This window comes from Gobio gobio, assembly GCF_949357685.1.
Source record: "Gobio gobio genome assembly, chromosome: 8".
NCBI classification, from domain to species: Eukaryota; Metazoa; Chordata; class Actinopteri; order Cypriniformes; family Gobionidae; genus Gobio; species Gobio gobio.
In genome coordinates, this window is record NC_137114.1 from 23,585,880 (window position 1) to 23,598,702 (window position 12,823).

Here is a 12,823-nt window from a genome sequence, read left to right on the forward strand (position 1 = left end):
CGTTGTATAAGCATTTATTGAATGTGTCAGAACGGAAGAGAGGCTCTCGGAAGTGTGTGTAAACGCTTGTAAACATACTCGGAAGTATGTGTCACATCCTTTTGATTTTCCTGGCAAAAACGTCCCGGGTCCTTAAAAAGAAGAAAAATCAGTCTACAGGCTTTCAAAAGCCCTATTCGGACGGGACTAGTTTTCTAAACGACGTTTGAGTTATAGTTCTTATCACTCAACGTCTGTGATTTCATGCACCGATTCGGACGGGACTTTAATACAGAGGTGGGAGTGTTTGTTTTCTAGATGTGACCGTTGCAGAAGGTGATTCTAGCACGTTTATTATAAACAGCCAGTGCTATAAACTCATAAAGTTTACTTACTTTGCATACGTATGACGTGTCTTTTAAATGATTATTTGTTGATATGATTTTAATGTATTATAAATACATTAAATGTATTATATTGAGTTTATAGCAGTGGCTGTTTATAATAAACGTGCATAAATGAGTAGCAAAATCTTAAGTATCTTACTATATTATTAGTAGTAGTAGTATTATACTCTTACCTGACACTTGGCAGTCTTCTCAGTTTCTGCGATTTGTCAATTTTTTTAATGCTATTTTTTCTTCGGATGCCATCCATATTGAAACTAAATGAAAGCATGCTGAAGAATGCTGTGCAAACGGTAGCTTGTGAAGGTCAAAAAACACATGAGGAGAAGTGTTAGGATAATACAACATAAGCAAACACGGACATTTGCATTAGGACGGGATTAGAGGATCGTTGAAAAATTCGGACGGGATTAAAATCGCAAAGTGAAACATGAATTTTAACCCCCTTGAAAACTAGTCCCGTCCGAATTGGGCTAAAGATAATCTATTTATTAAGTTGCGTTACAAATTGTTTACACACTGGCAATAAAAAAAAAAACGTTTTTACATATAGTCCGTTTAATTCTCTAATTGAGATCTGAGAACATTTCATTGGACACATCTGTACACACAAACTTCTATTTTCTTTTCCTCTCTGTATTTGCACTTTTTCCTCTCTGTTCTTAAAGTTCGGATAGGAAATTGCTATTTTTAAGTTGAGGAAAGAGTAGAATCAGGACAAAACGAGTGATTCAGCCTTAATGTGTCTCCTTTGGCTGGCTGGCGTGTGTGTGTGTGTGAGTTTGGATAGCTGGCCTCTTGTCTCTGTGGGGAAATGGCTGCTTTGGCAGCTCCTTCTCTCCACTCACCAAATGGACTGTCAGCTAAATATTTGGCCTATTAGATGAATTGGAGATAAAGAAGAAAATAAACTAGGGAAAGAGGAGATGTGAGCTGTCTGAGTGAGAAAGAGCTGAAAATAAGTGAGAGGAAGTGTAGAGGCCTGCTGTCTAAGTGCCCTGCCGATGGGCGGCTCGTTTCTGCCAACCAGGGGCCCTCATAACTGATGACAAACAGTCTCTTTCTCCAACACACACTCGCCTTCTTTCTTTGAGCATTTCCTCTCATTTAGAAAGCGCGGGCATGTGGTTCTGCTTTTTGAGGTGGTTTATTTTTTCGAGACAAACAGAACTAGGTTTCAGCGCTAAATGATTTTCTTTCTGTAATCAGGGATTGGCGCATCAGTCAAAAACCCATGCAAACGCATGACGTCATTACAAACGATTCTCTCCGTTTCTCCACAGGCTAAATGGCAGTCATTTTGATGGCGACAAAGCCCTGCCTGGCCAGGGGTCACGTGACCTGGACGAAGAAGAAGGGGAGGAGCTCGGAGCGGAGGAAGAGGAGGCGGAGCATAGCGACAGTGCCAGGAAACCCAGCGAGGATGGCGTGCCTAGCAGTCTGGACCATGACATCATAAACGATGACATCGATTTCGAGGGACCAGAGGATCTGGAGAACAGTAAATCCTCACCACGAAGGTAAGCGTACGGAGAAAAAAAACATTCATTTAATTTTTCCCGGTTGTAAACGGGTCTTTTAAAAATATTCTCTGCATCGTTTTCAGGTTCAATGAGGATGAGGATGATGAAGATCACAGCAGTTTCTCCACGCTGGATCACATCCGTCACTTTAGTATGGAGGACGGAGATCTTAGCGACAGTGATGTCGGCAGCTTTGGCCCCGCCCACCTGCAAGAAGGCATTAAGCAGCCTCTGTACAGGAAGTCTAAGTCACAGGTATTACTATGACTGTTTTATATATATTTATTAGTCCTGTCAAAGCGATTAATCGCATCCAAAATATGTAATGTTTCATTATTAAAATGTATAATTATTATGTATATATTTAAGAAATGTATATATATTTATGTCATTTATATTATATATAAATATAAAAACTTAAATATATACATGCATGTGTGTGTATTTATATATACTGTACACACACATACAAACTTTGATTTTGGATGCGATTATTCGATTTTACAGCACTAAATAATATATATTCAGATTTTTTTTACAATATTATTTTTAAATTGATTACAAAAATGTTTATTTTAGATAACATTAGTCAAATTGAGTATCAGATTTACCATGAATATAGTCTGTGTATTTGAACTGTATATATCTCTCTTGTTTACAGGCATATGCTATGATGCTGTCTCTAGCTGATAAGGATCCACTCCATTCGTCTACCCATAATGCCCCGATGTGGCACAGTTTGGCCCGCGCTGCAGAAACCAGCGCCATTCAGTCCCTCAGTCACGTATGACACCCCCGTGCAACCATGTGACCTAACTTAACATTGTGTTACACTACCGGTCCACACACGCGCACACACACACACACACACCTGCACAAGTGCCCAAATCCTCATGCCACACACACCAAGATCCCATGTACATGAACAAACGATTGATTGACTGTTTGATCAAGTACAGTTAGTAGGAATGACAGTAGCGTCAGTAATTTTGATGGTGATGATGAAGACGACGATGATGATGATGACAATAGTAGTAATACGTAATAATAATTGTATTTATTCTGTCAAGTTCCAATGTTTTGCACAGCGGTGGCAGCTGGTGAACAGTTTTTTGAGATTGCTAATGAAACATTGGTGTCATGTTTGTGAGTTTTGTCCGCTAAACCCGTCGTTACTAAGAGTAACAGATTAGAGTCTTCCACAAGACAGATGTGATGGCAGAACCGCCCGTCGGCCTGCGAGTATATTTAGGATTGACAACATCACACACGCAAACACAGATGCAGACACACAAAACACAGTTCCTTTTAGGTTTACAAACTTATGCGAGGGGTCGTGGGGTTTAATGTTCCTCTTTTAAGATTTTCTCCAGAGGTTTGTGAATTTGAAAACGTAAACCGTTACAGATAAAAGGTGTGACCTTTAGACCTCTCACTGACGCTGCTTGTTAAAAAAAGGGAGTAAGGAGCGAGACAGTGACTATTTTCAAGTTCTGTCCAATTAAAGCACTGCATTACCTTCAACCCACTTTCCCGCCAGTTTGTGCGAAAACAGACGCTCTTTTTAATTCGTTCCTTTTTTAAGTTGGAAGAGTGTTTGTAAAAAAAAAAAAATGCTAGCAATTTTTTCTTTATTGTAAATTGAGAAAAACTAGTTTAAGAACTGAATCTGTAGAATTTGCGTTAAGGGCATTTGATCGTTTTCCACGGTAACCTTTTCCATTAGTCGGCGAACGAGACCACTAAATAGCCTGAATGCTAGTCTTTAGCTTCACCGTCCTCGTGTGTCTTTCATTTATAGACAATCATGGGTTTCTTGTGTTTTTACCCCCCCTTGTTGTTCGTTGCTTTGTTTTTGTCTCACTTTTTTTCTCGGTTGATGTCGTCAATGTTATTGCTGTGTATCTTGAAAGTTGTATTTATTTCTCTGCAAACTGTAGTTTGTTTACTGAATAGCACTGCTCTCAAGCGCCCCCTCGTGTTGAAATGAAGAATTTCTCACTGAAAAATGTTGGGGGACGAGACTCTACCGGGGTTTGTAGAAGTCTGAATGCCAGATAGTATTAAACGTTCCATCACAGCTTATACTTCTAATAAAACTGGTAAATGATATAGATATTACTTAGGTTTTTTTGTATGACAATTTATTGATTCAACTGTAAAATATACAACAAAAAAAAGAAAATCGAGAAAAAAAGGAAAGAATAATAAAAACAGCTGATATAATTTCTTCATAAAACGCATGATTGGTCCAAGCTGTACCTGTCATTTTCTATGGTTGTCTGCAAGCTTGTGTGACGTTTGGGTCCATGTTGATTTCTTGTGCCAAACCTATGAGAAATGCCAGATTTTGTTTATCCTCACGAGGTGAAGGACCAGATCTTTCCTATTTCACTTTGTTTGTTTGTTTGTTTTTTTGTCGATGTTTATAATCCCATTTTTAAAAGTAATCAGTGAGTTGAGGTACTTCTGTTTTAATGCTTTCTACAATGTAACTGTATTGCATTATAATTCAATACTGTGGGAGGAGTTACTGAGAAATAAAAAAAAACAACTCCTGTGTGGGCGGACTGTGCACTCTCCGACTGTCTCTGTCTCCCTTGGTCTCTTTATCTCTTTCAGGCGGACTCAAACTCAAAAGAGAAAAATATCATACACATATATATATATATATATATATATATATATATATATATATATATATATATATATATATATATATATATATATATATATATATATATATATATATATATATACAAATATAACAATAATCTAAATGTATATATATATATATATATATATATATATATATATATATATATATATATATATATATATATATATATATATATATATATATATATATATATATATATATATAGTTTGCATTGTGACAGAGTTTTTAATTAAATAGACAATACTGTATAAATGCTGTCACAGTGAAGACATTTTTTTTAAAACATTTTTTATATACATAAAGTATGTATTATGGTTTTGTTATCAATAATTTAATTCATGCTGATTTACATGTAAAAAAGCATTGTTCCTGCACAACATGATTGTAATTATTGTAATGCATTGTCATGAAAAATGCCCCAAATTATCATCAATTGTTATTTTCTTTACTGCATTACAAAGATTATAATCATATTGTGTAACCAGAATTGTTTTGTTTTTTTAAGTATGTAATCAATAATGTACAAATAATAATGTAAAAATGTGTAACAGTGATATACACTTACACATTACAGTAATGAGGTGTTTTCCCCCCCATTATTTTAGGCTGCTAAATTATTCTTAAATACACTTCATGTAGGTGAAATGTATATGTTCTGTTTCTGAATTACAGACCATGAGTTTCTGGTGCCACTGGATTTTGCACAGACGACAGACACTCGACGTGCCGCAGACGCACATCTTCCTGAGAACACCCTATTGATAGCAGAGCTCTCACACACCCACTCATATTATTTCACACCGAGACACATAAAAATCTCGTTCACACACACTGGCAGACAGACACAGCGCGAGTCTGATCCCCGGTCATCACTCTCACACAGGCCCACTGTCCCACAGCCAGCGAGAGGCTGAGAGAGAGAGAGAGAGAAAAGCGGCTGAAAGGGAGAGGAGGGAGGCAAGAATGCGCACTGCACTCGTTTGTTTGAGGGAAATGATGGATGAGGTGGAGAGATGTGATGACCTGGCTCATCGCTCAAACTCTCAATGAGAAACAACATTCGACTGACATCTCTCTCTCATTGTTTAAACGGGATCCAACTTCTGCTGCCAACCCGCTCAGAATCCCTCGTTCTCACCCTCATAATTCTCCCTCTTTCTTTCCTAATCATATTCCCGATTCCTTTTTACATTTCCAGAGGGATGCCATTTTTATCGCTCTCTCCTCCAGTCCATCTATTCTCCTTCTGTCCTTTCCTCGCCCTGTTATTCTCTTTCTCTCTTTCTGATTTGTAGTGGGTGGATGCCATTGTGGACAGAGGGGTGATGAGTGCTTGTCTGGGATCGAGGCTTTGTGTGTTTGTATGCGATGAGAGGCAGGGTGGGATTTGCTTGGGAAAAATTAGTTAAGACCTCTTTTGTGTTTCCTGCCATTTTCACTCAACATAAAGCCTCGCGGGGTTATAGCGACACTGAAACTACACAAAGAGTTATGATTGAAGTCTCCCAACAAATAAAATTTCATCATTTACTCATATTGTGCCAAACCTGATTTTCTTTCTTCTGCAGAACACAAGATGATATTTTGAAAAATGTCCATTCGATAAAAGTCAATAGGGTCCGGTGTTATTTTGGACCCCATTGAATTTTATTATATGGACAAAATAAATCTTTTGTGTTTTGCGGTAGAAAGTCAGTCATAAAGTGAGAAAATGATCACAGAATTATCATATTTTGGGTGAACTATCCCTTAAGGCTGGTCATGGAAACCCGGGCCTAAAGGGACAAAAAAAAGAGAGATGGGAGGAAAAATAATATATTTTAATGCTTTTACGTTCTCTCGCAAAATGAGAAACTTCATTTGAAAAACTTTAATGATGGAAATAATGCGAGGTGGGCGAAAATATTATATAGAGTTTATTTGGAGAATGCAATACTTTACCAAGAAAACGCAAAATCATTGCGTTAATTTTTACACCCATATCATATTTATTTCATCGCCATGTCCCCTTATAGGTGCTCCGTAGGTCCACACTGATAAAAAAAAAAAATTATATATATATATAATATTGATTTGGTTTGTTGGAACTGTGTAAACTTGCTTGAAAATTGTGTGTGTGTGTGTGTGTGTGTGTGTGTGTGTGTGTGTGTGTGTGTGTGTGTGTGTGTGTGTGTGTGTGTGTGTGTGTGTGTGTGTGTGTGTGTGTGTGTGTGTGTGTGTGTGTGTGTGTGTGTGTGTGTGTGTGTGTGTGTGTGTGTGTGTGTGTGTGTGTGTGTGTGTGTGTGTGTGTGTGTGTGTGTGTGTGTGTGTGTGTGTGTGAAAAATCAACCAATTTTGGGTTTTTTGTGGCAATTTGCTAATACGCTAAAACATCTTTGACTGGAGTTAAAATTACATTTATTTGAGACCAAGGTAACACTTTACAATAAGGTTAAATTTATTAACATTGGTTAACTACATTAGTTAAAGCTGCAGTCTGTAACTTTTTGCACTAGCGGTTAATAAACAGAACTGCGTGCGTCTTGCGGAAGAACATTGCAGCCGGAGCTACTTCTCTCGGTTTATGTCTATGGTGAGTCACGCAGGGACTGTGCTCCTCCGCAGTGGTTCCTGAAATAGTCCCAATATAAACACTTATTTTAAGTGTACCATAATGATTCAGGGTAAGACGAAAACACGGTTTGGAAAATGGATTCATATTGTACATTCTCATTACAGACTTTTTGTAAATCTTGAACACAAAAAAAGTTACGGACAGCTGCTTTAACATGAACTAACAATGGAAAATAGTTCATATTAATTTCACCATTTATTACGACATTATTACAGCTATCTGTTAATATTATTTTAATGGACCTTCATGAGCTAATATGAACAAAAAATTAACTCTTGTATTTTTAATAACTACCGTTACCAATGATGAATAAATGCTGTAACAAATGCATAGCTCATTTATTAGTTGATGTTAGTTAATGCACTGGACCTGATGGGACCTTTTTGTACAGTAAAGTGTTGCCGAGACCAAAGTTTCCCCGTATTTAAGTCGAAACTGAAATGTAAGACACGCCCGAGCGCTTGAACAGTAAAAGCGGTGTCACACTCACTGATAATTGATGGCCCGCTTTTGGTCAGTGCAAGCCGTCAGTCTCTGGGCTCAGCGGGGCGTCCTGCTTTGATGAGGTCATCATGGGTCAGCCAGCTCTGATGAGGTCACAGCAGGTCGTCCCACTTTGATGAGGTCGGCTGGATAGGGGTTTGTGGGTGCTGTAGTAGGGTGAAGGTGATAATGGGTCTACGGAGGAGGAAAAGAGGCCAACATGGACCATTACTGACCAGCTGTTTGCCGTGTACGTCTGTCATGTGCGTGCGTGCGACGGCGTGAAAGATCACAGGCCGCGGCTTGTGCAGGGCAGCACCTCAACCCTGATATACTGTCCGTATGAGTGTGTGTGAGCCCCTCCCGAAACGCACACGGTCACATTTGTCCTTCTCAAGGGAGTGGTTGCGTTTAACGGTGGAATTTCCCATTGCTCTCATCAGAGTGTATGGATCTAGCTAATGAACTAATGAGTCTTTTGGCATAGGTACAGAACGGCCACACACACGACATCCCGCTCTCATATGTGTGTTCAAACATGGGCCCCTCTCTTTTATGTGGACTGGAACATGCCCGTACGCTGTGCCACCACCCCGCAGTGGCACCGCAGCCCCGGTCGGGACATCTATCATGGCCCCTGAGTGCAGGGTGTGACACTGCTGGCACTCTCTCCCTGATTAACTTGGCACCGTTACTTGCCTCCTTGCCAGAAGAAACAGCACCCACCGGGCTTAGGTGTGGGCTGGTACAGACGGCACTGCAGGCCTTTCATACATGATGGGCATAGCCATAGAGAGAGTACCATCTTAAAGTGATTTCTTTACTACAACAATAAGCCATGAGTGACTGTGTGTTCTTAAAGGTACAGTGAGCTATTTCTGAGAAAAACACTCCCCTACCAAAAGGATCACACCCCTATCTTAATAGCTCCGCCCCTGTCCTGAAAAGTGAAGCCAAAGCGTCTTGATCGCCCCCAGGTGGTTGGTCCCAGTGTAGGTCATAAACACCAAATGGACAAACTTAACAATCAAATTTTGGCAGTTTTTATCAGGCTGATGTCATTTCAAGTGTTCGTTCTTTAAATAAGTTTGGTTTTAGTTATTTGATGCTATAAAATTCATGATTGACAGCTGAGATTGACGGCTTCTCTGAGGCACCAACAGACTTTTTTTCTGGATTTTCGGGAGGAGATTGGAGCTTTAGCTTTAATTTCTAAATTTCCATAACTGTTTATTTCACACCGACAGAATGAGTTGTTCTGCATCTGCGAGAGTGTGGGTGGGCTTTTGATATTGCGGCTCTACTTCCTGCTCTCTACTGCGCAGACTCGGGTCCCAAATCAGTGCAAGATGTCAGCTCCATATTCGGACGTTGGTGGCTTCACTTTTCTTCAGTGGAAGGTAGTGAAGATGCGTCATCCATATTTTTTTTACGGTCTATGCTCCGCCCCCAAATTCACAAACACACTGTGCGACATAGGCACCTCCCTCCTCATGAGTGGATACGCCCCTTACTGCTGATTGGCTACAAGTGCATTTTGGTGCACTTTCAACAGCGCTTCTCAGAAATCATTGCATCTTTAACATGGTTCATTCTTAAAGCTACACTGTGTGATATTTTCCCCCATCTAGCGGTTAAAAGGTATATGACCATCCAGTGAAAATGAGTTTCTGTTCCTCTCAATTCCGATTTCGTTTTAACTCCTACGGTGGCTGATTTAGTCCAAGATTAACATGGCTTCCAGTTCGACCGGCATTCGAACCCCTCACCCGTATGTATTTGGCATATTATAAACTTACGAGAAACTTTATTATTTGAAAGAAGTAAATATACATTAATGAGCACATATATTTTTGAAAGAACTAAGTGTTTTTAGCTAAGAATAAACTAAAAAAGTTACACAGTGTAGCTTTAATGGCCTTTCACACCAAGGACGATAACTACAACGATAACTTAAACTATAAAGTTTTTAAGCCTGCAAAACCATAATGTCACAGAGGAACAATACAATTGGAATCTGTTTCAGAAGAATGATATTTCCAGCTGATGAACAATAACATGGACAGCGAATCAGAACTCATCTGACTTCAATATTGTTATAGAGTGAAACGGTCAAGTTCTGACGGTAAAATCTCCATTCTTGTTCTCCATAAGGAAACAAGTTTTTTAACTTGTACACCTTTAAAGACAACATACTGTGAGCTACTGGACTCTTAATCGATGGTATTTGCTTCTGGTGAAAAGCTAGTTTTTAAAATAATCGTGTTTAACACGATTTTGTGGTGGAAACACTACATTACCCATGATGCCATAAAAAGAAAATTCCACCATCAGAGTCGAAAAAGCTGAATGTGTCAAAAGAGCTCTTTAGCTCCGCCTACTCCCATGAAGCACTGCGAATGACGTAACAGAGTCGATCTCTCTACACTGTAAAAAAAGTCCATAAAAGTAGGGCACAAATATGAAGGAATTTTCCGCATTGGTTTTTTACAGGTGTTTTACCTGCATTTTTAATTACACATTGCTTTAGTTTGTGTTTTAATGGTTGTGTCTGTAAAATTACTGGATAATGTCCTTTCAGAAAATTACCAGTACATTTTCTGTTTTATTTTTTACAGTGTACGCGCTTAAAAAACTTATATATTTGTGTGTGTGTATATATATATACAAGTACAAGAAAATTCAAACGCAATTGCAAATCATGCATTTGTGTTTCCATTATGTCACAACGTATGCATGCACAAATTGAAAATGCAATTTCATATACAATTTGCAATTCCTTTTTAATATTGTCTGGAATATCATTCCATTAAAAGGAGTCGAATGTGCACAGGCTAATTGCGAGATACAGGCAAAACAAGTGAAAAATGTCAATTTAGGGTCGAATTTAAGGTTTTCACAAAATGCGTTCATTAAGCCCTCGTCTAGTGATTGCAATGCTCCAGACAGCAATTAAATTTTTTGTACAAATCTTTATTTGTATGTTTTCATAGAGGTGTACCTTTTCTTTGTCCATGAAAAATGCAGTTTTCTCTGTGAGTTTGGTATCGTTGTAAAGCGCAGAATTCTAACTTTATGAACATAGCGAATTCTCGATGGCACGAGTCTAAACCAATGAAATGAGATTTTCAAACTCATGCTGATGTAAACAAAACGATCTCGCTCGCGCTGACTGACACATCTGAAGCATGTGCACAAAGACAGCGCGCCATCCCAAAATACACTTATAGACAGAATTACAGTATTTCAAAATATGTTTAGGCAAGTATTCATGCAAGCATTATCTGTCTTAAAGCCACAATATGTAATTTTTCGTTGCTAGAGGTCGCTTATTCAAAACAAAGGCGTAACTTCACTCTAAAAAAAAAAAAGGTTCTATATTGCACCAAAAATGGTTCTTGGCTCGTAATCATAGGGGAACCTTTTTTAGTGCTATATAGCACCAATTTTGGTGCTTCAGTGGTGCTTCAGCGGTTCTTCAGAGGTTCTTCAGCGGTTCTTCAGAGGTTCTTCACCGGTTCTTTGACTAAGGTGCTATATAGCACCTCTGAAGAACCGCTGAAGAACCACTGAAGCACCAAAATTGGTGCTATATAGCACTAAAAAAGGTTCCCCTATGATTATGAGCCTTTTTTTTAGAGTGTTGATGACGCGCGGAGCTTTTATTATGCTGCAGACGATCCGCTTCTTCCAGTCATGTTTATGTGTGGAGTAACGCAGCACTGTTTTATCATATTAGATACATTTGAGTGTGTTGAAAGGTATGTTATAATGCTACTCTGTGCTTTCACTCTGCGGCTGCTATGAGACACTTGTTGCACACTGCAGTGAGCTATATCGATATTAGGGATGGTAAAACATGGTACTAGATCAAGAAAACGGAATTTAAACAATAAGACTAACTGTGTTGAGCTATAACAATGATTATTTTTCTGTCAATGAATGTCTCCAAACAGTTCACCTGTCTAATAAAACACATAATATATTAAAGCACAACCTAATAAATGGAAATCGAGGGTAATGCGGGTATAATGTCATTGATGGCCGACGCACACACACGGTCAGTGTCCTGGTTAAAATTGCTTATTTCTCTGGATTTAAACTTTCTTGGAAACATTTGGGATAATGTAAGTACACAAGTCAACAAAATATATAACATTGTTCTAGTGGTTGTTGGATATTTTAATTCCAAAAAAAGGTTAAATATTTTCCTATTGATATTTGGTTTTGACTTGGTGTGTGTGTATAATAGAATTAATGCAACAAAGATTGTTTTGGCTGTACAGCAGCTCTAGAAGAAAGCCATTTCCAGCTAAAGTAAGTTTTTGATTGAATAATTTACGTTGTAAAAATCATTAGTTATTAACTTAGGGGATACTTTCACAATGTTTTCAACTGAAAACAGAAAACTTTTAATGCATTCTGGCCGTTCATGGTGGCCTGAGAATGCAAACTTTGAAATAGGTTTGAAAACAAAACCATTATCATCTCAGTGTGAACTTCAAAAAAGTCAATCTGTGAAAACAGTGACAGCAGGCACGTGTTTATTACGTGTTTAGTCTAGGCATGCACGTTTGAATGTGGGAATCATTTTGATAACATTTTCATCTGTACAGGGGAAAAAAATAATTTTATTGTTGGGGAAAAAAGTTTTTTTAATTATTATTCCAACAAATCATACATAATTTTGAAGTTTTTTTTTAATAGAGAATAACTCATTTTTGAAAATTGTGACTAATTTTGCCAGCACAGGTCACATATAGGCAAATCAACTTTTGCAAATGAGTAGTTTTATATTTCTCCTCATATTTAATTTACTGTTCGCAATGTTTCATGAGATTGTAGTTCTTTCAGTCTTATACAGTCTTGTACCTTTGTCTTTTTGTCCGATTTACACTTTTTTTTCCCCTTCAAATTAAATTAATTTTGTAATGTTATGATTCACCTGGTAGCTGATTGGCTTGGTTCATGGCTTATAAAGCTTTAATAAAGACTGCTTTTAAAAACCCTATGAGAAAAATAGGGTTATACAGTATATATACTGTACATAGATGCCTCATTAGCAAGATATCCGTAAGCCATCCGCCATAATGAAATGGTCAAAACACCGGCCCGTGCACATTCGAGAGCAAGTTGA

General features: G+C 38.2%; 1 protein-coding gene across 12 annotated transcripts in view; it reads left to right on the top strand.

Annotated features, from left to right (window-relative positions):
• mecom (MDS1 and EVI1 complex locus) overlaps positions 1 to 4,491 on the top strand; it is a gene marked incomplete at its 5' end in the record, with an annotated part of 207,183 nt that extends 202,692 nt beyond the window's left edge. For all 12 annotated transcript variants that reach the window (XM_079823687.1, XM_079823691.1, XM_079823695.1 and 9 more), the window contains 3 exons: positions 1,670 to 1,906; positions 1,993 to 2,164; positions 2,571 to 4,491. In XM_079823687.1, the coding sequence (XP_079679813.1) occupies positions 1,670 to 1,906; positions 1,993 to 2,164; positions 2,571 to 2,699 (538 nt within the window). In that variant the 3' untranslated portion in view covers positions 2,700 to 4,491. The remainder of the gene's footprint in view (positions 1 to 1,669; positions 1,907 to 1,992; positions 2,165 to 2,570) is intronic.
• Positions 4,492 to 12,823: the final 8,332 nt, after the last annotated feature.